General features: G+C 51.1%; 3 protein-coding genes across 10 annotated transcripts in view; 1 reads left to right on the top strand and 2 right to left on the bottom strand.

Annotated features, from left to right (window-relative positions):
• The window catches only part of GPSM1 (G protein signaling modulator 1), an 83,848-nt gene extending 78,326 nt beyond the window's left edge, over positions 1-5,522 (top strand). For all 3 annotated transcript variants that reach the window (XM_075112344.1, XM_075112345.1, XM_075112346.1), the window contains 2 exons: positions 2,659-2,867; positions 3,326-5,522. In XM_075112344.1, the coding sequence (XP_074968445.1) occupies positions 2,659-2,867; positions 3,326-3,514 (398 nt within the window). In that variant the 3' untranslated portion in view covers positions 3,515-5,522. The remainder of the gene's footprint in view (positions 1-2,658; positions 2,868-3,325) is intronic.
• A 5,699-nt stretch (positions 5,523-11,221) lies between these two features.
• Positions 11,222-12,806, bottom strand: DNLZ (DNL-type zinc finger). Its single transcript, XM_075112357.1, has 3 exons — positions 12,607-12,806; positions 12,178-12,317; positions 11,222-11,502 (listed from the first exon to the last, which is right to left on the bottom strand). The coding sequence occupies exons 1-3, from the start codon at positions 12,781-12,783 to the stop codon at positions 11,331-11,333; spliced, it is 489 nt and encodes a 162-aa protein (XP_074968458.1). The 5' UTR covers positions 12,784-12,806; the 3' UTR covers positions 11,222-11,330.
• A 329-nt stretch (positions 12,807-13,135) lies between these two features.
• CARD9 (caspase recruitment domain family member 9) lies at positions 13,136-23,968 on the bottom strand. 6 transcript variants are annotated; one of them, XM_075112354.1, is made up of 14 exons: positions 23,816-23,968; positions 22,130-22,295; positions 21,715-21,938; positions 20,533-20,670; positions 19,768-20,093; positions 19,182-19,361; positions 18,831-18,980; positions 18,235-18,360; positions 17,921-18,112; positions 17,316-17,357; positions 16,663-16,708; positions 15,178-15,248; positions 14,355-14,449; positions 13,136-13,472 (listed from the first exon to the last, which is right to left on the bottom strand). In XM_075112354.1, coding segments are annotated over exons 3-14 (1,551 nt in total). In that variant the 5' UTR covers positions 21,899-21,938; positions 22,130-22,295; positions 23,816-23,968; the 3' UTR covers positions 13,136-13,471. The 6 variants fall into 6 exon arrangements, with proteins under 6 accessions (XP_074968455.1, XP_074968452.1, XP_074968451.1 ...); XM_075112351.1 differs by having other exon boundaries at positions 14,367-14,449; positions 23,816-23,967; XM_075112350.1 differs by lacking the exon at positions 23,816-23,968 and having other exon boundaries at positions 14,367-14,449; positions 18,831-18,983; positions 22,220-22,277.
• Positions 23,969-25,490: the final 1,522 nt, after the last annotated feature.

The raw sequence follows: 25,490 nt of genomic DNA, 5'->3' as shown, positions 1-25,490 counted from the left end.
TCTGTGTTTGCACTCTGGTTTTGTGTCCTTTTTCTTTTTTTTATGATACGGTGTTGAGGTCCTTTGTTTAAACCAAGCTGGAGAGAAGCTCTGAAACATGCAGGTCACAGTGCACGCTTAAGCACCATCACAAAGGGCTCAAAACATTTCATTTGAGCTGATGGATTTGTTTATCGGTCTCCAAATGAGCATGAATACAAGCAGGAGAGGAGGAGACCCCTGACATCCCTCCGAGTGTGGCAAGAGCCGCAGCACAAGACTGCTCGGAGAAGCAGGTGGCAGGAGCAGGGCCTGAACTGGCAGCGAGAGCAGAGCCGTGCAGAGAAGGTCAGGCTGCGGCAGGAAGGCAGGTTGGCTGTGAGGTGAGCAGGTTTTTATCTTCTAAAAATAGGGTGGAAATGAGCATCACTTTTTCAAGATACACGTCTTTGATACAGGAGTGCGTTTGGCCATAACTGCTGTGTAATTTAGGAGGCCGAGTTTAAAATACGAAGCTTTATAAAAAACGTACCAGTAGGCACGCGTTCTGTTCCGCTCCCATTTGGTCTCTGAGCCTTTCGGATACGTTATTTTCAAGGTTTCTTTGCGAGCTGAAGGGAAAGAAACTCTTCTCTGCGTAGTACTGAGGCTTTATGCATTTCTGCAACTCCACGAGCTGGGGCTCTAAAAAAAGCACGTCATGTCGGGAGGCTCAGGGCACCCTCTCCTCAAGTGCTTTGAGCTCGCTAGGACAGCAACACCAATCGGGCCGGGTTTCTTACAGTTTTCTTTTCCTTGTCCCTGTCCCAAGCACCGTGTCTGTTGTTTGGGAGCATTTCACTGCCCAGCAGCTGCCAGGAGCCAACAGGCTCTCTTCATCGAGCGCTGCCCAAGAGGCGTTTCCCGGGCTGGGGGCTGACTCGCTCGCTTTGCCGAGATCCCAGCATTGCTTGTGGTGCTGGGTTTGAAAAATCCTCCTTTTGTCCTGTTGTTGCTCTGCCCCACGTGAGCCCTCGGTGATGCCAATGCGTTGCTGCCTGGAGCAGGCACACCAAGGCTGGGGTCGCTGCCTGTGCGGGGCTGCGCTCCGCTCGTGCTGAGCCCGACGGCTCCTCTGGTGCTCCACCCCCATGGCTAGGGAGCACCCGGCACGTTGGGTGTCTGGATGGGGTACTCCCCACAAGGGTTTACAGCACATGGATTGTATGTATAGGTTCTGGATGGGGACCCCCGACACCGGCTTGTGCCAGCCCCCTCCTGGCAGACAGGGCCTAGGCTGGCTCTGCTCCACTCTGTGTGACGAGAAGAACCAGACCCCACGAGTGTTTTCCTCGCGTGCTGTGACGCAGGTCCTGCAGCTCATGACAGCTGGAGCATCTGCAGGGCTCACCTTGGCAGCGCCTCTGCTTGAGCTGGCCCAGAACAGCCGGGCTTCCAGGGGGGGCCTGGGAAGGATGTGCTGCCAGGTGAGTGGCTTAGCCAGGCCTGGGCTCTGCCGATACCTGCCTGCAATTGCACCCACCCTCAGGACTGTGCGAGGTGCCCGTCACTGAGCCACACAAGTGCTCAGGAACTCTGCGCCCACCTGCAGCTGCCGGTGTCTGCCCAGCCCCGTGCCCCGAGCGAGGTGCGGGTTGGCCCTTGCGTGGTGGTGCCTCTTGGCTCGAGGCAGAAACCCGAGTGGGAGCAGCAGCGGCAGCTGCCGGTAGTTGTGCTGGAGACAACAGTGATCGCTCACGGGCAGCGGTTTATGTGCGGGCACTGGATTTTCGGGGCTGAGGTGGCATCGTCGGTGCCCGCCAGGGGCTGGCCGCAGCGCAGTAGATAGCAGGGAGCCCCTCGCTGGAGGTCCAGCAGCGGGAGATGTGTACGGGAGGTTCTGCTCTTTGCCCTGCCAAGGCACCTACTTTCTGCTTTGCTGCCTGACGGGTTTGTGCGTGCACGGCAGGCGTGTTGCGGGAGGCATGCCCTGGAGTGCACCGTACTGTTTTCACAGCCCAGCCCCATAAATTGGTTGCGTTCATTTAAGGAGTTTGCTGGCCAGGGAGCATGCTGGAGGCAGCGTGCACAGCCCCTGGGGGAGAACGCAAATGGACACCGCAGCTCTGCAGAACCAGAGCTTTACTTCTTCCACAGGGAAGGCAGGGCAGAGGGTCCCGCTGAAGGTCAGCCTTGGCTGCTGAGCCGGGAGCCATGTGCAGGCAGGCGCCTCGCAGCCGGTCCTGCTCGCCCTTCGTGCAGGGCAGCTGCGGGGATGCCTTTCTGGGAGGTGGGTACCAAGGGCTGGGCTACAGCACCGGCCCTCAGAACAGGGAGCAAGCGGTTGCGAGATGGGCCACTGGGTTTTGCTCCCCCTAACGCTTGTTGCTTTGATGGTAGGTTTTTGCTTGCTTGTGTTGCCGGCACGGGTTGTTCCTGCTTCCCCACACAGGGTGGAAGGAGATGCCGCTGGTCACACAAGAAGCCAGCAACCCACCCGGCTCAGGCCCAGGAGGCCTGGCTTACAGCAAGGCCCTGTCCCTCGGGGCGAGTGTGCAAGGCTCGGTTGCAGCCCAGTTGGTCGAACGGCAATTTGGTGATGAGAAGGGTTTTGGGCTTTCTGCAGACAGCAGAGCTGCAGCTCATGCATGAGCAGGCAGAGCCGTGACCCTGCTGTGTGCTCCTCTTCCCCACGCACAGCACAGTCCTCCTTAATGGCATCTCCGCAGACGGAGGAATTCTTCGATCTCATCGCCAGCTCCCAGAGCAGACGGCTGGATGACCAGCGTGCCAACGTGGGCAACCTGCCAGGCCTCCGGATAACACACAACAACCTGGGGCACCTGCGTGTGGAGGGGGATGCCCAGGAGCCCGGGGACGAGTTCTTCAACATGCTCATGAAGTGTCAGGTACCGGCAGGGCTGAGCGCGCTGCCAAGCCGGGGAGGGACGACACTAGTTTCTCCCCCCCACGCAAATGCCATCCCCTGATTCCATCTGCCCTGCTGGGCGGGGCTGCAGCCACCAGTTGCCCACCTGCAGCCCTGGGCAGGGACTTGTCTTTGCCTCCAGGTCCTTCTTTTTCCCCTGTACTGAGGGCTGTGCTTTGTCACCGCTCTGCAAGTGAGAGGGCGGCTGGAGAACCCACCTTCCACCCAGCGCCTACAGCCCTGGGCTGGGTCTCTCTGCACCTCCCTTAGGCTGGAGCCCGCAGCGGGGTGCAGCACCGCTGGTCCCACTGCCCTGCACCCCCGGACGGGGAGCGCGTGCTCTGGGTGCCTCCTGGGCACTGCCCCCAGCCCTTTACTGCTGTGACAGGACAGTCCTGTCAGTACTCGGCCCTGAAGCCTGTTCTCCTCCCCGTGCAGTCCTCCAGGATAGATGATCAGCGCTGCGCACCACCAGACTCCATCCCCCGTGGCCCCACCATGCCGGACGAAGACTTCTTCAGCCTCATCCAGCGCGTCCAGGCCAAACGTATGGACGAGCAGCGGGTAGATTTGGCCTCAGCCCAGGAGGAGGCAGGAGAAGAGCAGCAGAGGCCTGGTTCCAGCTAAGAACTGGGGTTTGGTTTGGGGGGGTTGTTTTGGTTTCGTTTTTTAAAAAGGAAAAACGTGTAGGTGGTTTCAAGCCCGAGCGCTCCTGTGCTGCCACAGACTTCTCCCAGGAGCCGCCCAGGGACAGCCCGTCACGTTGTACCTGGCTGCTCTGCGCAGGCACTGTTACAGGAAGGCCCACCAGACCGGGGACGGTTTTTAAACACGGGGGTTTTTTAGGACTCATGGCCACTGTAACACTGGGCACGGCCCAAGGGAAGACTTTGGCACAACCCCTTTGCTTATCACCTGAAAATCCAGGAACTTGTGCCGTCAGCCAAAGCAGGAGCCCAGAGCGGGTAATTAACTCCAGTCTTTTATTTCCACAACACTTTTAATTTGATGGGGGAAGGGAAGAGCACCTTTTCCATTTTTGAAGTCCTCCCGTCTTGCCTGTGTTGCGAGGCGACACAAATTGCTCTGGATCCTTCCCTGGAACGTCTTGCTCAGCTTTGTTCTTTCTACAGGAGGAAATGAGCCCAAGTCAGAGGCTACACCAGTCCTCCTAAACCTCCCCCCCACCCCAGCTGCAGTCCTGGTCCCACACACCTTAAAGTTTATTTTAGGTTTGACGCAGGTTTATTTTAGTTTATTTTAGGACTCTGCAGTGAGCCCTGTGACACCCCCTCCACTTCCCCAGCCGCAGTCCTGTGCAGAGCTGTGCCGGCACCTCCTGAGCAGGAGCGCAGCCTTGCTCGCCCTGAGCGTCGGTGGGATTTGGTTACCTCTGGAGAACAGCTGTGCAGCCCAAGCTGCAGGCCTGAGGCAGGCGGTCTCTCTGCCCATCTGTTCAGCACAAGGCAAACTCGGGCAACTCGTCGCTGCTGGTGCCGCTGAGCCAGAAGTCTCGGGCAGGACTGCCCTGGGTGCAGGTGAGCGTGCCCGAGGTAGAAGCCTGCATTCGGCAATGACCTGCTTCGAGAGCCAGTGAAGTTTTCTGGCCACGCTTGTCAGGAGAGCAAGCAGAACCATCCCCTCCTCCTTTTCGTGTCCCGGAGCGGTCAGGGGTAACAGCCCTTCCCTCCCCTTGTTCCTCCCCAAACCAGTGCTGAGCTTCTCCCGGTCCCTGCAGAGCTGCTCTCGGCAAAGCGCTCCCGTTTCCCCCAATCCGTCTCCAATAAACGGAGCCTGACGAGAGCTCCAGGCTGGGCTGTGGGCTGGGAAGTCAGTTCCACCCCCGACGCAAGCGCAAGGGTCTGCATTTGCTTTCATTCCTTCCCCTTTGGGAAAAGCAAGCCCAGGGAGGAGGTGAGCACTGATCTAACTTCAGGAGGCGGAGTATTTTTTTTTGCTTGACCGGATAGGCTATCTTGGACTTCAGAAACTCCAGTAATGAGCTCTGCCAAAGCAGATACGTTCCTATAGAGAACAAATCAGCACTTTCTATTTGAAATGCATTTGATGGAAACATTTCCAACCAGCAGTAAGATGTTTTTAGACCAGTGATGCTGCTCATCGGGCATTTAACCTGCCTGCACTGACCATGTGGAGGGGTAGCTGCATTTTACCGGCTACCAGGGAGCACTCACCTGCTACGCTGCTGCACGGGCTGCGCGGCCGAGGCTCGGCCTCAGAGCTCGGGAGAAGGGATGGGACCTGCCCAGCCACCGACGTACTGACCCAGCTCGCGTTTGTAAAGAGGAGGAAAACATTGAAGCTGAAGATGACTTGACCAGCCGCAGGCTCGGGCCTGCGCAGCTCTCGGCCAGGTGGTGAATTGGAATCTGACCGTTAAGCTTTCAGAGGTGTTAATTATTTGCCATATACTTGAATGTATGAGCTTATTTATTTTTTACATGTGCATTTGCTAATGTCATTTTAATGGGAAATTTCCAACCCACAGGTACTTTTTTTCTAAAAAAAAAAAAAAAATTAATCTGCCAAATGAATTAATATATTAGAAATGAATACAGCTCAAGGGGAAGGGGGGGTTGTGCTTAATAAATATTTGTGTCTAAGCTTCAGTGACAAAAATTCATTTCCATTATTTCTTGGCCGGCGTTCCTGCTTTGCCAACAGTGGAGCTAATGCAGCCCTTTGGCAGGGGGCTGGGGGTGGGTGGTGGTCTTTTGTGGCAGACACCACCATGCGTAAGCGTTAAGAAAAGGGTGTTTGCGCCCACCTACACATCCCTTTACATTAAGAGCACACAGGTCTCTGAGGCAGCAGCTGCCATCCCCAGCTCCGCCTGCCTTAAATGCACAGCATCTGACTGCACGGCTGTGGTGGGAGACACAAAGCCTGGAGCATTCCCTGGCCAGAGCAAGGGCCCAAGCCCAGATGTTACCAGGACGACAGGGCAGACAAAGCAGCACTGCAGTGGCCGAGAAAAGACCCAGCTTTTCTCAGTCACCTTGAGCCCTCCTCTAGGATGGTGGCCAAGCCTTCCCTTTCAGGCCCTGCCTGGGGGCTCCGCCTGTCTCGGTGCCTTCTCGGCGCCTGGCCCAAAAGCTGTGTCTTGTTTCCCTGGTGAAAGCTGCCAGAGGAAAAGGGCAGCGAGTGCTGCGCAAAGCCCTGGCATCAACCCTCAGGGAAGATGCAAAGCAGCGGGCAGCAGCGCTAGCTCATTCCAACGCAGCAGGCGTGAGCAGGCTGGTCGCCTTCGCTAGAAAGTGGACCTGAGAGCAGCAGATTTCGGATCCTGAGCCCTGGGAGAATAAAGCCAAGTCACAGCTGGTCTTCCCATGCCTGGCTAATTTGTGCTGGCCCCTGTCAGTCCTGATCAAAGATTAATGAAGAGCCACCAGCTCATTCTCATCAGGCGTTCTCACACCTCTCAGTGCCTGGACACAAGAAGATCTGTGCTAGAAGCCGCGCGTGTGACCTGGGGACAGGGTTCTGCAAAGGCTAGAGGCTTAGATTCCCAGGAACAGGTGCCATCCCTGTGAGTGAGGGGTGGGTGGGTGGGTGTGTCACCTGCAGTCTCTCCCTGTCCTTAGCAGCTGGGGAAGGGAGCACAAGCTCGCCAGTAGATGTTCCCTCTCTTCAGCACCTACCAAACAGAAAGAGCCTCTGTAAGCAGGAGGCAATGGCTCCCAATGAAGCGCCTGAGCAGCTCACCGCCTGCAACAGTTGCTGCTCTGCAGAAGCAGATGGACAGCGCACCAGCGTCCAACGCCAGCCCTTCCCGCTCCCACTCTACCCAGCCACCCAGCCCAGCAGAGCTTGGTCCCATGTCGGGAAGAGCTCGGTGATGCTGACACCAACTGGATAGACGCGGGATTGCCAGGGCCTGTGTGATGCTAACGCAGGTGGCTTTGGCTTATGAAGCGCTGCAGCAGCTGTAAAGTGTGTGTTAGACACTACAGTGCAGGGCCCTGTCCCTGGTGCAGGTCTGGAGGTGAAGAGAAACGCTAAAAATAAAAACCAAACACCCAGCAGAAACACAAGATACTGATCTTGCCTACCCGACTGTACCCAAGCCCGAAGAGGCGCTTGTGAGCCAGGACTGGTCAGGCCTGCGGGTATTTTCATATTGCTCATCGGCCAAGTCACGGCAGGGCTGAGTCTCTGCACTCACCTCACGCCCCCCCAGAGCCCCGTGCTGTTGGTGCGCCAGCCATCGTTGAGCGTCATCTGGCTGGACAGGCGCTCGGCCTGCAGGCAGGGACACGCTGGCCCAGAGCATCCAGGCACTATAGAGGGCAGCTGGAGTTGGCCAGCGTTCGGCAGCTCTCCATAGCAAATGCCTGGGACCCCACCAGGCCAGGACAAAGCCATGGGCTGAGTTAACGCCTGCAAGGCTTTGCAGTAAGGCAGCACCGTCCCGGCATGTCCCAGCCCAGGAACACAGTTTAGACAAGCACACGCAGGGTTTTGCGCGGAGGGCTCGCTTACCCTCGCTGTGCCTCTGCCTGCGCTACAGCAGGATGTGGCAGCCCAGAAACCACCTACGTTAGACCTTCTGCACGCAGCACAAATAAGTGCTGACTGATTTCACAGGCCCCCTCCTCACTGCCTGCCCTGATGCTACAGGAAAAGAAACCTACCTGCCCCATTGCCACCTCAGTGAGGCAGGCAAATCCCCCAGAGAGGCTCCCAAGCGGGCCCGCCGTACACTGAGCCCTCCACAGCACACTGAGGCGTGGCAGGGTTTAGAACCGCCACCTCTGCATAAGGCAGCAGAGGCCACAGTCCCGCGCAGTGCACACAACACATTCATGCACACTGGTAGCAAAAACCAGCGGGGGTTATGTCAGGCAACCCCAGCCTCCCTCTTGTTTGGGCCTGCAGGACAGCCTTCCCTCAGCCAGTCCCGCCACCGCTCACCTCCCAGCCCCACAGGGCCCCCACTGCAACCACCTTCCCCGACATCGCTGCCTTCCTGCTGAGCGCGGGCCAGAGCACCAGCAACCCATCAGAGTCCCACACACGCTGGATTAACTCTGGAATTTGGCTGCGCTACAAAAGGAAGATTTGCTCAAAGTGGCAGAAAACAAGAGGCAAAGTATTTGCCATTTTGCAGAAAAGGGCACATGGGACAGGAGTCAGGAATAGCATCACAGAATCATTAGGGTTGGAAAAGACCTCTATGATCATCAAGTCCAATCATCAATGCAACACCCCCAGGCCTCCTAAACCATGTCCCAAAGCGCCACATCTTTCAAATACCTCATGGGATGGTGACTCCACCACCTCTCTGGGCAGCCTGTTCCAATGCCTGACCGCTCTTGCAGTAAAGAATTTTTCCCTAATATCTGAATTAAACCTCCCCTGATGGAGCTTGAAGCTGTTTCCTCTTGTTCTATCGCTAGTGACCTGGGAGAAGAGGATCCACCCCTCAACAGCTACAGTGGAATGCGCCAAGGACCGTGCAAACGGCTTTATGTTTCCTGCCCAGCCTGTGCCTGCTGCTCTGCCCCCCTTGAAATCACCGCCTCTCCTCTGTGCCACAAGACTTACCCTGGTCAGCTGCACCTGCAGTTGCTCGCCCCTCCTCTGCTGCGTCACTTTTTTCCCATCTTGCCACACCTCTGGTTCAGGAGAAAGGCTGCTTCTCTTCTTCGGCTAAAGCAAGGTCTGCTGGGCTCCTCCTAGACAACGTGCGCTCACCTCTGTCCCCTTTCAAGAACAGACACCCTTCCCTGTGACACAACATTTTTCAGAAAATCCCTCTTCAAAAGGGAGCACAAAATTCTTCTTCTAACTGTAGTCTATTAGCAGCGGAACCTTCCGTATTACATGCAAATTCCCTCCCATATGGCAACCCTCTCCCCTTCCAGCCGAAAGCCCCAGACCGTTTTGTCATGAGAAGGCCAACGTCCTGCGCTGGTGCATCCCGCAGCCTCAGCGCTGGGTACTAACGCGTCCCTGGGGGTGGCACGCCGTACGCACGCGGGCTGCTGCGGACCTTGCGCAGGCAATGCCACGCAGCCAGCTCCTCACGCTCCACACCAGCGCCTCACCCTGAATGTTTGCCCACTCCCTGTTCCCTGTTTTCATAGAATCATTTAGGTTAGACTCAACCACTTCCCTGGGCAGCCTGTTCCAGTGCTTGATAACCCTTTCAGTGAAGAAATCTAAAGCTCCCCCGGCGCAACTAGAGGCTGTTTCCATGATGCTGGCCTGAAACTTCAGAGCAGTGGCAAAACCACGCCACCCTCCATCTCGGGGCTGGGCGCCGCAGAAGGCAGGAGCAGGCCAGCCTGCTGCACCAGCACCCAGCCGCAAGCCCCGAGGCGCAGGGTCCAACGCTCTGTCCTGCCTCCAGAGAGCACCTAGTGCCAGAGGACCTGGGCCAAGGAAACGCTAAAACCTAGTAACAGCCAACACGGACATTTTGCTACAGTTTTTACCGTAATGCAACAAAAACTAGCACCACCCTTCTGTAGCTGGGGGACAGTAACAGGTAAGAAAGAGAAGGAAAACAGCATAAGAAAGTCAGGTTGTAAATGAACTGTTTCCAAGGCAACGCAGATCCCCCATCAGCTGCTCTGTTCCACCCCTTCAAAGTCATTAGCATGATGGAAGCAGAATGCTGATTTTCAGGTAAAAGGTAATAAAATAACCACTCTTCCAGCAGAGCACTAGTACGCACCAGCAACTCACAACAGGGTGAGCACACAGCAATGCTCCAGGATGCAAGACTCTTGTTTCTTAATACGTGGATCACTCCAGCATCTAGTTGACTCAGAGCGCGCTGTATTTCATGAGGATCTGAACACGCACCAGCCGGCTGGCAGATGTAGTTCCTGCCCCTCGATGCTGTTTCATCACTTGAACTTACATACCAGCAGGAAAACGCGACCACTTCCCTGTCGCTCTGATCCATGCTCACAATGCAACATGTCTAAAATTACTACAAACACTTCAGATGAATGGAGTAAACTCATTAATACTCATTAATTCATGTAATGCCCTCACTGAATACGTGGCTGATTAAGGACCACGAGCACCTGGACACGCTCAGCTGAAAGAACTGGGTTTCTTCAGCCCAGAGACACGAAGGCTAAGGGGGAATTTTACTGCTTTCTATAGCTCACTAATGAGCAGGCGTAGAGAACAGAGACAGGCTTTCCTCAGAGGTGCACAGTGTTGGGAAAAAAGGTGATGGGTCAAGCTGGAACAGGAATTTCAGTCAGGTGTTGGGTTTTTTTCACTATGGGATTGGTCAAATACCAGAGGAGGGGTCCAAAGAGGTTGTGGGATCTCCACCCTCAGAGATATTCAAGACAAGACCCTGAGCATCCTCCCCTGAAGAAGGGAGTTAGACTAGAAAGCCCCAGAGGTCTCTTCCAACCTGAATTATTCTTTGATTCCAAGTTTAAAACCATAAGAAAACAGATACTTCGCTGTACTTCAGGCTAATGAACCTTGGGAGAAGTTAAACTTCCATGCAGGCAGAGGAAGTAAGCCCTAAGGAAGTGCAATATGATCACCTCGCTGCCAGATTCATCGCTACCTGAGTGCCATATGCTGGTAAACACCTACATTGTTCATTTATTAAATTATTATTTTTTCTTCTAACTGATCTTAACATGCAGCAGTAGCATTAAAAAGCACCTTGAGATCTGCCAAGTAACTCTAAGACAACTTTCTAGGTGCTCTACTTATCTCCAACATGCTTCACAAACATTAATTTTGCCTTCACGCCCATCCTCCTCCTCACCACAAGGAAGTTGCGTAACCCCAACACTGGGAAGCCACTCGCCAACTCATCGCCCCAAGTGGGATTCCCGAGCGCGGGAGCTGACGCTCCCACGGGGCGGCTCGCGCCGTAACCCATAGACACAGAACACTTTCAGCCCTGATACAAGGGGAACAGAAGCGAAACTCTGGAAGACGGCCAGGGAAAGAAAAAAGCAGCATACAACTGCAGTAAGAGCTAACAATCCAACCCTCCTGCAGGGCCTCGGCGCATCTCCTCAGGTGGCATCAACTGCCTCTTCTGCTGTGCTGTGGGGCACACCTCCACTCGCTCTGCCATCAGCGGCTGCCGTGCAACACCTGGGACAGGCCAGGAGGCATCGCTAAAGCCTCCAGCTACAGCTCCACCTCCCGAGGACAAAGCACATGGACAAAGAAAACAAAGCAGGGCTCCCAACACTGCTGAAGCACGGAGACTTGCCTGAAAGTCAGCAAAACAAGCACCAGGAAAAATATCCACACTCCATCTCTAAGAACATTAGCTTGATCAAAGGCAAAACTATGCAAGACAAAGACACAAAGCAAAGACCAATGCCCCAGTTTATTTAAACACAGAAATTCCCTGCTGAAATCACGGAATAAAGGTTAAGAGTCTCTCTTGCCATCAGCAGAATGACACAAATCCCATTTGTCAGGTCTGTCCCTTGCTGCCAGTCTCTGGGGGGGCTTCCCCGCTCTCTCCCTCCGTGAGCTGACCTTGTGGCCCGGTATCTGCCGAGCTTTCCAGAAGCAGTTCCAAGGCTTCCTCACCAGCCACACGTCTCACCTTCTCCCCTTTGGCTGCCAGGATTTCCTCGATATTCCTTAATGGCAATGTGAAAAACAACGGTGACACCACAGCAAAAGCCGGACCTGAGAGTCAAGTGCCGGCTCGCTCTCACGCTTTGCTCTCAGGATTAGCGCTACGCAGTGGATCACACAGGAGCGTTACCATGCTATTCCTCCGTGAAGAGTTTGGGAAGCCGATAAATCCACCCAAACCTTCTGGGACTATTTTCATCTGTTAGGATCAATAATTTAGCAATTACGGCTAAATAGAAATCTTTTTAAAGTATCTTGGGGAGTTAGAAAACATGGAAACTCAGCAGCAAGTGGGTCTACATGTTTGAAACACTTAACCAGGGAACCCTAGCAGCGATGTGATAAAGCCTAGGGGAGAAGAACCGCACACACAGTAATTCACCTGCTGGCACAAGAAGGGTGGCTGCTGATCACACAGCTTCTGCTGCAGCTTTACACCGTTTATTTACATCCTAGGTAGCGACGGTCAAATTACAGGAGATTATAAAGATCAGTTTATGTGTTTTAAGAAACTGCATAAAACAGAATTCTACCCAGCATAAACTGTGGTTTTCTCTGAACCACGTTTTAAAAACATCAAAGACAAAATGTACCCGGCTCAGGAAGATCCAGTCACAGCTCAGCAGTCCTTTCCCTTCCTAAACCGGGTCTAGGAAGGCTGGCACACGCACACCTACCTCTTTCCTTCCAGGTCTGAAAACCACCCCAGGTTATCCGCTATGACATGGTGGTTCCCGCAGCCGGGACACTTCACTATCACCACCCCGTTATGGTAGGCTACCTTGGAAATTGTTTTTGCTGATCGGGTCTGGCAGACCTACAAGCGAACAGAATGCATTTTATGACCACAGTAACTGCAGTTTCTGGGCTTTTTAAGAGACAAAAAAAAGGTTTATTTACGTAATTAAAGGGCTTCTCACCGCCCGCCCTCCATCCCTAACTACCGCGAGGCGTCCCGGCCGTGCTCGGACGCCGTGCGGCTCTGCGCTACCAGGCTCCAGGGCCAATTCCCGTCAGCGGGACGCTTCCCCGGGAAGAGCCCCTCACCTCAGCCCGCGGCGCCCGGCGCCGCCCCGGCCCCTCACACACCGCCCCGGCCGCCCCACCTTGCACGTGTACACCAGGCGATAGCGGGCGGCCTGCGGCTGCCCCGGGGCGGCGGCGCTGCAGGCCGGGCGGAGCGGGGGGCGGCGGAGCGGCTGGGCGGGCGGGGGGCGGCGAGGCCGGCATGGCGGCGCAGCGCGGAGCAGGGCCCCGACCCAGGCCCGCGCCGCCCGCTGCATGGCCACGGCGCAGGCGCGCCCAGCGGGCGGGCGATGAGGCCGCGGCCGCCATGTCGGGGGCGGGCGTTGAGGCTGCGGCCGCCGCCATGTCGGGGGCGGGCGGGGGGCCGAGGGAGGCCCGGTACCGGGAACCGAGCAGCGCCCCCGGCCCTTGGGTCGGTGGGCCCGGCCGTCTCCTCCCCGACAGGCCGCGGCTTCTCCGCGTCCCACAGAAGCAGGGACTCCGCGGGGAGATCGCGCCAGGGAACCCGCTTTTAATTAAAGAGCTGCTCACCCCGGGCACAGACAAGTGCCGCACACGCAGCCTCGGCGCTGTGGGCCTTTGCCTGTTTCATCCTGTTTAATCCTGTAAAACTGTTTAATCCTCTTTATTTCACCTGTGCACGCCACACCATGATGATCACATCACTGCTTTTCTAAGGGAGATGGATGAGGGATGGCAGAGCTAAAAAATACAGTCCCATTACAAATATTAATTTTTGATAAATGGTTCCTTCGGTGGTTTTAAAATCTACATGGTCCACACAGAAATGCAGAGGGCACAGTCACCCCCTGACGTGCTGGCATTGCCCTCACAGGTCAGATCCCGCTCTCAGGAGCCTTCGGTGTCGGTGTTGTCGCTGCCGCTGGTGTTCTCCCAGTCAGCCTCGTGCTGTCGGCCCTTCGGTACCCTTCGCATTGCTCTTTTTCTGAAAACAAGACCAGATGTTTCAATTTTAGAAGATGGTTTCTGCAAACAAGCAGCATTTGAACACTTTGGGGAGTTTACTGGGGAGGTTCAGTATGTGTCAATGCACTCGGCGTTTAACTGAATGCGATGGTTTGCTCACACATCCAGCATACAGCTGTGACTGGCAGCAAACACAGGGTAAAGAGAACTGGTCTAAATTGATGACAACATTCTTATATTTCTTGAAGTGTTTTGTGTTGTTGATGCTCAGTTGAAGAAGCCAAGGAATCCTACCCAAAGTCTTTTCTTTAATAAAATCAGTATTGTCAACAGTCAGAGGAGTTGTTTACAGTGCCATTAGGAGCAATTCTGTCTAATGCTAGAACTAAGGTCCCTGTTTTACAAGGTTTTCATTGGTCCTGTGGCCCATAAAGGCAGTGACCAGTGAAGAGGTCAGGACTTTGGAGAACGGGCCTTCAAATGGGGGCATTTGAAGAGAACAGAAGGTGGAAATCTGCTCCCATTCACAGTCCTGGGAGCTTAGTCTTGAGTGTCAGCTGTGTGTCACATGGACAGTGAATGTCAGACAGATTTCACTCGCATAGGAGAAATCTATCAAATTTATTAAACTAGCGGTTCTTTGGAGCCACCCCCACTACCCTACTGTGGAACCATCTGCATGGTCCAGAGCGAATACGATTGTTGCTATCTTGGCTACTTCTGGTACTAAAACAGAAGTCTCAACCAGTTCAGCTAGCAGGATGAGCCTCTGAAGATCTGGAATGAATTTATGCCCTCCATGAATCAAGCCTGGGGACAGGGGATAGACAGAAAAAAGGAAATACAGACAACAAGCTAATCAGTTAAGTCACATGGGTATGCCTAAATTAGTTCTGCTTACTAAAGTGCAGACCTTCGGTAACGCTCAAAGCAGTCCTTCATCCTCCTCCGCTCCTTTTCTGCCAGTTCCTCATTGGCTAAGCCACACTCCTTGAACTGGAAAAAAAAATCCAGACAAACATGAACGGGATTCCTCTGAAGATCAGATCAATGTTAGCACCAGGTAGTGCAAACCTGCTCTGTAAAGAGAGCCCGTTTTGAGGCAGATGTACTGCATCTGGCCTCTGCAGGGTAAAAGGGTGCACACAGCCCAAATAAGCTCGGTCATTTCTCCTCTCCAACTTGATTGTGCAATGAATTGTTTTATATTTAAATGAAGGAGAAAAAAAATGTGAACCTATGCCTTCCGATGACCGAGAACAGCTGTTCTCTACCCAAAACCCTCATCCAGGAAAGCAGTCCACTGCGTCTGCTTGGGCCAGCAGAATGAAGTGCAGTGGCTGTCCACTATTTTGTGCGCAGGATGGTAATGTATCTGTTTTGCATAGTTTTACCATCTTTATTCTCTCCCATTTGTAAATTTGGGATTCTGTTTCCTGTACCAACAGTAATACTGCAGACAAACTGGAAAACATCCATATCCAGAGATGAAGGCCGGAAAGTAATGAGAAGTTTCTAGGCACAGATGGAGTAAGAACCACCGTAAGTGTTCTGCTGTTCAGAGCTCACCCTTTTTGGAGGGTGACTTTTGCACAAAGTGCTCAGATTTTGGAAAAGCAGTACCTGCTTACGTGCTTCTCAAACCTGGTAAATCCATCATGAACAAGAACATTAAAGATCCCAAACCCCAGTCAGTAAAGAAGAGGCCACAAAGACTTGCTTACACTGGGTGACTTTGGAGGCAGACTGCTCTCTTGAGTGCTGAATTGCTGGTTTTGTCCTTTGGGGCAATCTTCTAAGAGACGGAAAATTCACAGCTTTAGTCATAGTTGCCATTGCAGAGTAACTTCTCCCTCCACTAGTTCGTCAAAGTGCAATAGCTGTAATGACTCTCTGTAGTGCTGGGCAGCTGTTACAACAGCAGAACTGAAACCAAGCCTCAAAACGTTCAGGATTCAGTCCTGTGATCAATGCATGAGCCACTTCTCATTTTACTTGAGCCCTGAATCTTGCTTAGGATGATGGAATTACCCATCAGGCTCAGAAAGAGACAGCAGCTTTCTAGTTTCTGCTTATGCAGGAGCAAAACAAACCCTTGCAAAGCAGCACCTCTGCTTAGCATCATTTAAGAAAAAAAATCATGTTAGAGGTCACCTCAAGAAATCATGTTAATCATTATTTTAACCATAATTTGTCCCTGTTCCCCAACAACTAAGTTGTGCATATCGACTTAACATCAGACTGTATTTTAGTGAAACTCCTTATGTAGTGACCAGGTGCCATGATACATGCTTTTGAACTGAGTGAGGCAGAAGAGTAAAAGGCTTTTTGGGTCAGTGGTGTTTATTAGCTTTTGTGAAAAATCTCCCCTCTCAATGAATGAAAAGATCATTTAGACATTCCAGGAGATCAAAACAGAAAATTTCTTCTACTGTGCTAGCTTCTTTCCTTTCTCAATATGTTTTGAAAGAGAATTTCAAGTTCTTAGAGGAGCCTATTAATTCCTTTCCACACTGCTGAATCATTTCCACTGGGGATGCCACAGAAACAGAACCAGTGGCAGCGTTAACTACATGGTTCTGCTTTTGTGAAAAAAGCCTGCAACATAAAAGGGAAGAGGGGAGGGAAAAATCCCTGGAGAAAAACACGTGGTATAGCTGAAGTGGAAGGATGTTTGTTCTGTTCTCAGCTCTGCCACAAATGCAAGAGGAGTCAGGGGAAAAAAAGGCACCCAGGAACTATTTCTCAAAGGCACCAGGTGGTTTTTCATGGACAAATTCAATAGGCAGATTACCTCAGAAAAAAGACTCGAGGTCCTAGGATGGTCTAATGATACCACTTTTCCCAGGTCATTCAGCTTTATGAGAGACCGTTTCAGAGACCATGTAGTAAAAAGACATCCTGTGGAGCTGCTTTTTCTCTCAAAGAAGCTTTACAAGCATCTGGGGACGTGTTCTCCTTTTTATAGGTGAGAAAGATGGTGGTATGGCAGAACACCTTGTATTATGGGTACGTATTCTGAGTCATCTCAAGGAGGTCAGTGCGCCAAGCACGCCCCACTGAGAAGCTTCTCTCACAAACTGAGTCCCCAGTCAGACTACCTGTTCTTCACTAAAAATAAAACCCAGGAACGTCTTTTCCTGTCCCTTTGAAACACTGGACCATCCTCTCAAGAATTCTACTCTACGTTTTCCCAGGAAAAGACTTACTTTTAGTTGGTTGTATATCTTCATCTAGATGACCGTGAAGCGTGAGCTATAGGACAGAAACAAAGCAAGAACATGAGAACTGCCCCCTATTCTGTCTCACACAGTAGCTAGGAACAGATGGAGGAATATAGGAAACGGGACACGTGTAGAACTGACCTTTCCTTAGTGCGTCTTGCTGTCAGCAAAACAGGAGACTGAGCCAGAAGTTACAGATCTACTCATGGATTTATCCTCCCTGATTTGGCCTCATTTATATTTTTAGCCTCCAGACAGCGTGACAACCACTTCCACACTGAAGTTATGAACTAAGTGAAAACTTTTACCACAGATGGCTCCAGGGTAAGACTTCGTTTTGCTTGTTCTCCCACAAGAGACCATTAGAAGCAGCTCAAAAGAATTCAAGTCCCCTGATTTGCTTAGGCTCAACAAATCTTGCTGGCTAATGCCATACCTATGTCCTACAATTAGAAATCTCTGGACACAGGGAGATTCTGTCACTGGTCTGTCTTGCTGCCTCTGTACTTTTTGATATCACTGAAATAAGCCTGAGCCATGGATTGAAAACTGCTATTACTTAGGGAACTGAGCACAAGTGAGGAATTTGAAACTATTCCAGAAGAAAGTGAAAGGTAAACAAGGTACCCCCTACTCACTTCCTGTGAGTCTCTGGAGGAGGTATCATCCAGGTCAGAGGTCTGAAATAAAACCAGTATAAATTAATCATTCCTCATAGGCAAGAAAGCAATAGTAAGGGAATATACACGAGACTGAAAGCTCCGGAAAATAGAGAAGTGTGGACTTCCTCCCTCCTACACTCCTGTCTGACCGCGTGGAGAAAGTACACAAGATGCCACATTAATTAAAAAGCCCTTGTATATCTAATTTAATTCCAGAAACTTTAGCACCCTTATGCTCTACCCTCATTTCATCCAAATGGTTCATACACGGTCTCTAAATAGAGTTCACTCTCTGGTGGTTGAGCATCCCCTCATCATCTTTGGACATGCTCCAAACACAAACACAGAAGGCCTCAGCTTGCATCAGTCCAACTTACCCATGCCTGGAACCAGGGTGAGGTAATAGGAACCATCACATCTTTCATTTTGATAAACTCAGCATTTGCATGGAGATGGGAACCCAGGCAGCTGGCTGCTGCCTGCTCAATTTGAACTGGTTGGGTGCAAAGGCTGGAAGAGCCACACTCTGGCCCTACATTCAGCTTCCTAGCCCGTCATACAGATGGCAACCCCAGACATACCGGTGTGGGTAGCTCCAGTTGCAACCTTTTCAGCTTGGCTTCAGTAGCCAGTAACTGACTCTCCTTCTGGAAGAGCTGCAGTTGCATTTCGTCACATCGCTCCCCCAGTTCCCGAATCTGCTTGCGGTAAGCATCCCTCTCAACCAGGTTCTTGGAGTACTGCGTATAGAACTGTTCTCGGGTCAGGAGTGCCTGGCGTAAGGGACAACACGTTGCAGAACGTCACACAACAGTACGTTCAGGTTTACAGGATCTGCCCACTTCAAGCAGCAAAGCAGGGATTAGCAGCAGCTCCGAGAGGAATGTTTTATCACCTCGTCTCTTTCTGAAGCAACTTCTTCCATCTGCTGCAAGACAGCTTCAATCCGTTTTTTATACATCTGGGAGTCCTTCCTCAGAGATGTGCACTGTAGTTCAAGCATCTCTTTTTCCTCTGCATACTGTTGAGACAAGGTCAAAAGCACCCTGCTTGTGGGCAGAGCCTGAGCTAGACTCTCACCACTTCTGCCCTGTGCCAGGGCCAGACCTCCGTGCAATGTCAAAGTTCAGCCAGACTGTCCAGTTGGAGCAAGGCCAACCAAAAAGGTTGGTCAACGTGACTAGGAGGACTACTAACATGATGGATTTTCCTGTACCTGAGCTGTCAATCATGACAAAAGCTCCCATTACCCTCCAGGCTGAGGCAGCGACTATTAATTAACACAGGCATTAACAGGTAACAGTTAAGACCACAGACAGAATGCTAAAATATTAGCATGCTTTTTTCCAAACTATAACACAGACACTAGAGTAGGAGCAGCAAGGATTGATGCTGAGCCATTCCTCTGCTCCATAGGCAAGACATCGGAGGTGCTTCATCTGCCTGTCCTACCCACAGACCCTTGGCAGGAATTTGCAATGCATCACCTACCTTGTCTTGGAGCGCCTCGGCTTGCCGCAGCTCCTTGCGAAGGCTGTAAATGGTGTTCATCAGCTCCCGGCGTTCTTCTAGGATCTGGCTAGAGTCATTCTCCAGAGTCTCACTGGAAAGGCTTTTCTCCAAGTTCTGTTCCCTGGCAACCTGCTGGACAAAAAAATGAGTGAGATACAGCAACCATCTAACTCCTTATTAACTCTCTTCCCACTATCCTATGTGCTCTATTTGACTTGTGAGAACAAGGCCACAGCTGACCTAACACAATCTTCAGTGGAGCCCCATCGCTGCCCGGGCTTCTCCGAATAATCGCTTCTCAGGAGTCCATATCCAACCACCCCCACCAACCTGAAGAGTGTTCTCCAGCTCCTGATTCTTGGCCAAAAGCAACTCCTTCTCCTGCTGGATCTCCCACATCACCTCATGGCTTGGACGCTGCTCTATGGCATGCTTCAGTTTCATCGTGTGCTTACGCTCCAGTTTGCAGTCATCCTCAGCCTTCATGAGGCTGTGCTTCAAGTGATCGATCTACAAGAAGGTTCAGAGCTCATGAGTAACAAAGAGAAAACTCTGACCTGCAAAAGCAGTTCTTGCTCCATTCCCCAGACAAACATGGCTTAAGTTTCTCCCCAGCTTTGTCTTCCTCAGGATGCTCAGTGCTCTGGGACCAGAGTCCTGCCTGTGTGCTAAACGGATGCAACCGTTGCTCTTGTGAGAGGGCCCAGCCTTGATGAGAAGACTGTCAATTCTTCACAGCCTAACTTGTAATACATGGGCGTACTGGGCTGAGCTCGGGACCACCAAGACACGCCACCTGCACACAACCTCATGCTGGACTGGTCCAGACCATCCTGGGCAAAGACAAGTCTGGTGAACAACACAGCCTTCCACCGATGAGGTAGGAAGGGAAAAGCTTTAGAAAAGTGTGACTGACCTCTAGGATCAGGTCCCGGTTCTTCATGAGGGCAGCGCTCTTCTCCTCGCTCTGTTTGGCATAGCTCATTGCCAGGTTGTAGTTCTCATCCTTGCACTTCCGCAGCTCCTTGCTCAGGCTGTCCCTCTCCTCCTTCATCTTCTGCGCCCGCTCTTGGTGCTTGCGGAGCAGGCTGTCCCTCACCCACATCTCTTTGATCGTGTCCTCTTTAGTGTGAAGCCACACCGTGAGCTCCTGGGCCTTCCGCCGCTCCTCCTGCACGGTGCTCTGCAGCTTCATGATCTCATTCATCAGGAGCTGGCTCAGGCCGGATTCCCCAGCGGTGTCTGTTTGGTGGGCAGGCGTCAGCCACCGCTGTCCTGTCTGCTCCCCAGGTGCACACACGGCACAGGTTCCCACCCACTTATCACTGCAGCTCACGATCATCACACGCCACACAAGCACGCAAACCCTGAAAGCACACGTGATCGAATTATCCCCACTGTTTCCCCCCTGCTCTGTGCCTTTCTACACTACAGTGTCACTGACAGAACATGCAGAAGGAAGAACCGATCCTTCCTCATCCACCCTCCCAGGTTCAGCCTGTGACGCCAGACAGCAGGGTCATTCGTGCCAGCACCCTTCCGAAGCACACAGGGAGCAAGGCAGGGAGCGCTCCCGACTCTGCTCACCCAAGGTGGGGGAGGCAAAAGCGGAGGTGAATCCCCCCTTAATTTGCACAGCAACACCGAACGAAGAGCTGTTTTTCCAGAACACAAACATTACCTATAATCATAGAGAAAACCCTGCTGGGCTCCTTGCCAGTTATTTTCTTATACAGTTGTGGATAATAAAGCTCAAGACTCTCCAGAAATGCCTCAAAGCCCTTGTGTCCCGTTCGCTGAAGAATGTCCAGAAGAACACCTGAAATAATAGCAACAAGATATTCTATTCATTTATTTATCTTTTTACCTATTTCTAACGTAACAAAAACTTGCTCCACTTTCTCCACATGCAGATTAAAGTCTCTGGGATCAAATTCCCCAGGCAATCCTAAGAGAATTGCCCACTAACTATACAAAAGTATTTTAACTGTTCCTTCACAGTTAACACTTAACCCTTGCACCTAGCTCCTATTACAGTGGGCGCAAAAAGCAGATCTCAGAAGAGCGCTTTATGCTAGCCTGCTGGTAATTACAGAAAAGGTGAGTTAAAACAAAGCACCACAACACCTTCTGCAGCTCGAGGCTCCACTTCCAAATACCAGAGGCAAATATGGGAAAAAAGGCCCACTAGTGTAAGAACACTGTGTGTACCTAGAGAGGTAGAGGGGACAAGCCTAAGAGACTTTGAGCTCAGTTCCCTACTTCATCTAGAAATACTCTGTACCAAATCAAGCCCAGGGGGCTTCTTTTCTGTGTGCTGCCATTTTCCAATCTGGAAAATAGGGAAAATCGTTTTTTTCAATGACCCTCAGTAATTTATCAGTAAGAGTTAATCCAATCCAAAACAGGTACTAATAGCATAATGAATTCTGTCATTCTGTCTGGTTGAAACAAGACCTAGGAACGGGGCACAATACATGCTGCATTAATCTTGGAAATCTCTCCCTGCAAAAGTGTTACACCAGAATAGCCTTGTGGGTCCAACCAAAGCAACTCCCTCCCTTACGCTAACCTAGAGATCCAGAACACCAGAAGGCCGCACACCTCCTGTGCTCCCGTTACCCTTACACAGCTTGGGAATGCGCTGATGGAGCCACCTCCATTCCTCCTCTCCCCGCAGCAATGGGCTGGGGAAAGGGAGCGCGTAGCAGTGCCTACGTTTGTGTCTAAACACGGGTAGATGGCAACCGAGAAGTGATGCGTTCCTTCAGGCCCAGTCCATCAGCACTCTGTTCCAGCCTGCTCCCAAGAGCTGACAGAGCACGGAAGCATCGACGGAGCCGAGAGGCTGCACTTCACCCACCTGCCTTCCGTTTGCGCATGACCAGGCTGGGGTCATTAAGAACTTGTTCCTCATCGTCATGGCTGATCACTTTACACTGGCGAAGATAAGGAGTTATACGGGAAGGATCTATCACAGAGATCAGCTTCACCCGGAAGTTCTCCAGGTTATTCCAACACGTCTCATCATCATCTTCTTCCAACATGTTGGTGGGTGAGAAGTATTAGTGAGCAGTGTCGTCCTGCCTTGAAAAAACAAAACCAGAAAACAAACAAGCAGACTCTAAGCCTTCTACAGTAGTGGGGGTGTGGTAAAACCAAGTATGTTAACAGACTGAGAAAAGTGTCTTTTAGATAGAGGAACATATTTCCCATGTGGTCTTTAACTCAGCGCTTGCAAATCACCTGCAGAACACGGTGATACGCTACCGTCGTACCTGAAAGAACAGTGCGGTACCAGACTGGAGATACCAGCAGCTGTGAGGCTAGCGGCAATGCTGCTGACGCATATGTGAAGGAAGACTAACATGAAATCCTGAGAAAACAGAAGTCACCGAAGCTTCATGATCTTCCTCCAGCCAGCTGAACATCTCCCAGATCTCACTGCAAGAAAGTGAAACTATTTAGCAACAGGTCCACTGGAGATAGGCAAGTCATTGAGAGCCCCATGAATGGGAAAATCCAACTCACTCTAGAGTCCCAACAGCGTACCCCCAAGAAGTGCTGCCAAATCTCACTGACTTCACCATGTGTTCTCCAGATACTCAGCTATGCTTTTAGTTAAATCTTTAATCCCAAAAAACAATACAAAAAGGGTAGAACACGACACAGGATATGCTGATAGCAAACTGCAACTTTCCAATTTCAAACTAAGCATCCTCTGAAGAAGTGAAAATATCTTTAAAGCTCTCCTAATTAGCTGTTGCCTCTGCTTTACGAACAGTTCACACTCCTCCTTCTCCATATCCCAGCATTTGGGAGATCCCTGTGTTCTGTCTGACCACAGAGTCACGAAATCTAACACCCATAAAAGGCTCTGTGAAAACCCCCAACGGCGACAGCCTTAACTGCATTCAGCTGTAATCATACAAGAGCTGTTTTTCTGCATGCTGTACTTTATCCCTGTGCAACAGAAGGGAACACGCAGCTGTATACAGTTTTCACTGTAAACACAGAGGTGCAAATCATGCAGCAGGAAACCATGGAGTCAACTGCCTCTCACATCCCCCCGGATTCCACCTGTGCAGCTTCAGCAATTTAGGCTCACAAACGCCACCTGTGTGACTAACGCACCGACCCACCGAGAGGCTGTGGAAGCATTCCCCTTGATGAAGAGTGCTTCTGTGCGTTTGTCTGGTGGGAGCTTGCTGCAGCGCTCCCCTGCGGCAGCAGTACTCTGAGGTTACTAGTTACCCGCTTCCCGACAAGAGCCTGCTATTAACCAAAGGAGACAGAAAAACTACTTCTCAGCCTGGGAGCGTGCAGGTACACAGATGCAGGAAACTCAACGCTTCTATACCCAGCCGCCTTTGCCTTTCCAATAAGAAACTGGCATTATTATTTCTTTGCCCCTTTGTGGTCAGACTGCTCCATAATGAGTACCTTCTGAAATGCCAGTGATTAATTACTATACGTGTAATACAAGCATGAATTGACTGCAGCAGCCATTGTCATTTCCAGTGGCTCAGGAAGGCTGCCAGAAACCTCAGTATTCATGTTTTTAGGCATCTTGTTTGGGGGCAGGCAGGGTGGGAACAGAGTTCTGACCATCAGGGGCTGTGCAGGGGCTGGGATTTCACACACACCTCACTGCACCACTCTCAAAGGTCATCTCAAACCTTCATTGTTGTTCTGCTCCAGCACAGAGGAAGATTCCAACCATCTTCAGCACATACTTGTTACACCTTACATTGTCAGTTAACTTTAATGAGCTGGACCGATATAGAACTAGTCATTACTTAGCGTGGAGAAAATACTCTGCTCTGCTTGACATCAAACCAGCCCCAGCAGATTACAAGAAATGCACTCCCCTGTTGATAAACACCACATCCTTACCTCAGAGCTGTAAAATAAAATTAAAAAATCCCTGTTAATATTAACCATTCTGCGTTACATGCACCAACCTGAGCCTGTGCAATCAAAAGCCTCTTGTTTCTTCTCCTGGTCTAGCAACACTTGTCTGTGTCCGGTCTCTGAGAGAACTTGTCTTGGATGCAGCCTCCCATTGTATTCTGTCTAGAGCAAAGATCCTTCCAGGAGCAAAACTGGTTTGAGAAAAGAGAAAAGGGGAAACTACTCTGCTACACTCTGAGATGGGAAAGGGCGGGGAGGGGGGGAACGGGACATAAAAAAAAAGGGAAGCCAGAATGGGTGACGTGGGAGGAGAAAAATGCTAGTCGCATTGCGAGTCAGCAGCATTACATATGCAGTGATTTTAGACCCATTCTGGCTTTGTTTTCCAACCTCTACCACTGAAATACCAGCAAGGGTCCAGAAAATATCTTTGTGGTCAGAAATCTAAAAAGAGTGAAGGTCACATGCATAGGTCTCTCCAGCTGATTTCAGGAGACAACCAAGGCACAGAGTTAGAAGAAAGAGGCTCTTCAAATAGCCTTACAGCTGTCAGCACGACACCTTTACACATGAAAGCAGGTGGCAGCAAGAACTCTCTCTTAGTTTAGAGTTCAGCTGAAAAGGATGATTTCTATAATGATGCCTCTAATTCTGGATGTCCTTAAGGTTCAAGCATAATTATGACAACTCAGTATTTTGAGGGAAAGGGAGTCAAGTCTTGGCAAAGCAAGGAACATAACCCACGATTCCCAAATTACAGGCTGTGGCTCTAACAGTAATTAAAGGAGCAGCACAGCAAGCAGCACTGTGATGATGTTAAGCATCAGCATCATACCTTTGCCTCCCCACCTTCCCACAGTCCTAGAACTGTAGCTGCAACAAGAACTCACTAAGAGTCTGTTTTAAAAAAGTCTCAGGAACATACACGCTCCCGATACCATGGCAGCATGACACATTTTCCCATTAGCTTCCCACTCTACTCTTTGTTCTGCTTTCTAAGTTTCTGGAGAGTTTCTCCATGTTATTATTAGGAGTAGGCCAGAGATGCTCAGAGATTCTTCAAGCCTGTGCTTCTTGTTAGGCATTAAATTAGCTTTCCACTAAAAAAAAAAAAGATACAGTACCTCTATTAGCTATGCCCTTGCTGAAGGTAATCAGAATGTCTGCTCATCAACCGACCTAGCCTGAGGAGTTTTTGTTCTATAGTAACAGATCAGTTTAATCCTGAAAAAGAACAGACACCGCTTCTTCTTATAGCATACAGTTTTTCCCACAAGCAGTAAGATTACAAGGGCATCTCCTGAGCCGCATTTGCGAAGGATAACAATCATTTAGAGCACGGATCACGCTTGCTACCAGTGCCTCACGGTAACAGCCCTGTGGTGAATAACAGACAGAACTGTACGGCAGAGCTTCTGCTGCATCTGAATTTCTTGGAAAAAGTGTTAACTATACTGGCTTAAGGAAAATAAAGTACACTGCAAGAGGAAAGCCATTTCAAAATCGTTCCTTTTGCTCCTTAACATCTTGACACCCAATTACAGCAACGTTGGTACCCCCCATCCCCCTGACCCCAGCTCTACCTAAAGGGCCCTCGTAGAAGAGTTGCAACTCACAGAGCTCTAAACTCACCACTACACTCTCAGGAAGCTTAGCCAGAGGAATGAAGCTTTCTGCAGCACTTTCCCACTAGATTTTATCAGCTTTGACTCAGCCAGCTTTGCA

This window comes from Phalacrocorax aristotelis, chromosome 17 (assembly GCF_949628215.1).
Source record: "Phalacrocorax aristotelis chromosome 17, bGulAri2.1, whole genome shotgun sequence".
Lineage (NCBI taxonomy): Eukaryota > Metazoa > Chordata > Aves > Suliformes > Phalacrocoracidae > Phalacrocorax > Phalacrocorax aristotelis.
This window is presented reverse-complemented; position numbering and strand designations above follow the sequence as displayed.

What these genes read in the sequence shown, in the direction of transcription:
- CARD9 (XM_075112350.1), bottom strand. Translation starts at nt 21,898, where the DNA reads ATGTTGGAAGAAGATGATGATGAGACGTGTTGGAATAACCTGGAGAAC. An exon ending in AACTGGAGCTACCCACACCG is followed by an intron (nt 17,358 to 17,920) that starts GTATGTCTGGGG and finishes GTTTTATTTCAG; the next exon opens with ACCTCTGACCTGGATGATAC. An exon ending in TGCTTTGAGCGTTACCGAAG is followed by an intron (nt 13,473 to 14,366) that starts GTCTGCACTTTA and finishes TCTTGTTTTCAG; the next exon opens with AAAAAGAGCAATGCGAAGGG.
- DNLZ (XM_075112357.1), bottom strand. Translation starts at nt 12,783, where the DNA reads ATGCAGCGGGCGGCGCGGGCCTGGGTCGGGGCCCTGCTCCGCGCTGCG. An exon ending in GCCTGGTGTACACGTGCAAG is followed by an intron (nt 12,318 to 12,606) that starts GTGGGGCGGCCG and finishes GTTCGCTTGTAG; the next exon opens with GTCTGCCAGACCCGATCAGC. An exon ending in TCAGACCTGGAAGGAAAGAG is followed by an intron (nt 11,503 to 12,177) that starts GTAGGTGTGCGT and finishes ATTGCCATTAAG; the next exon opens with GAATATCGAGGAAATCCTGG.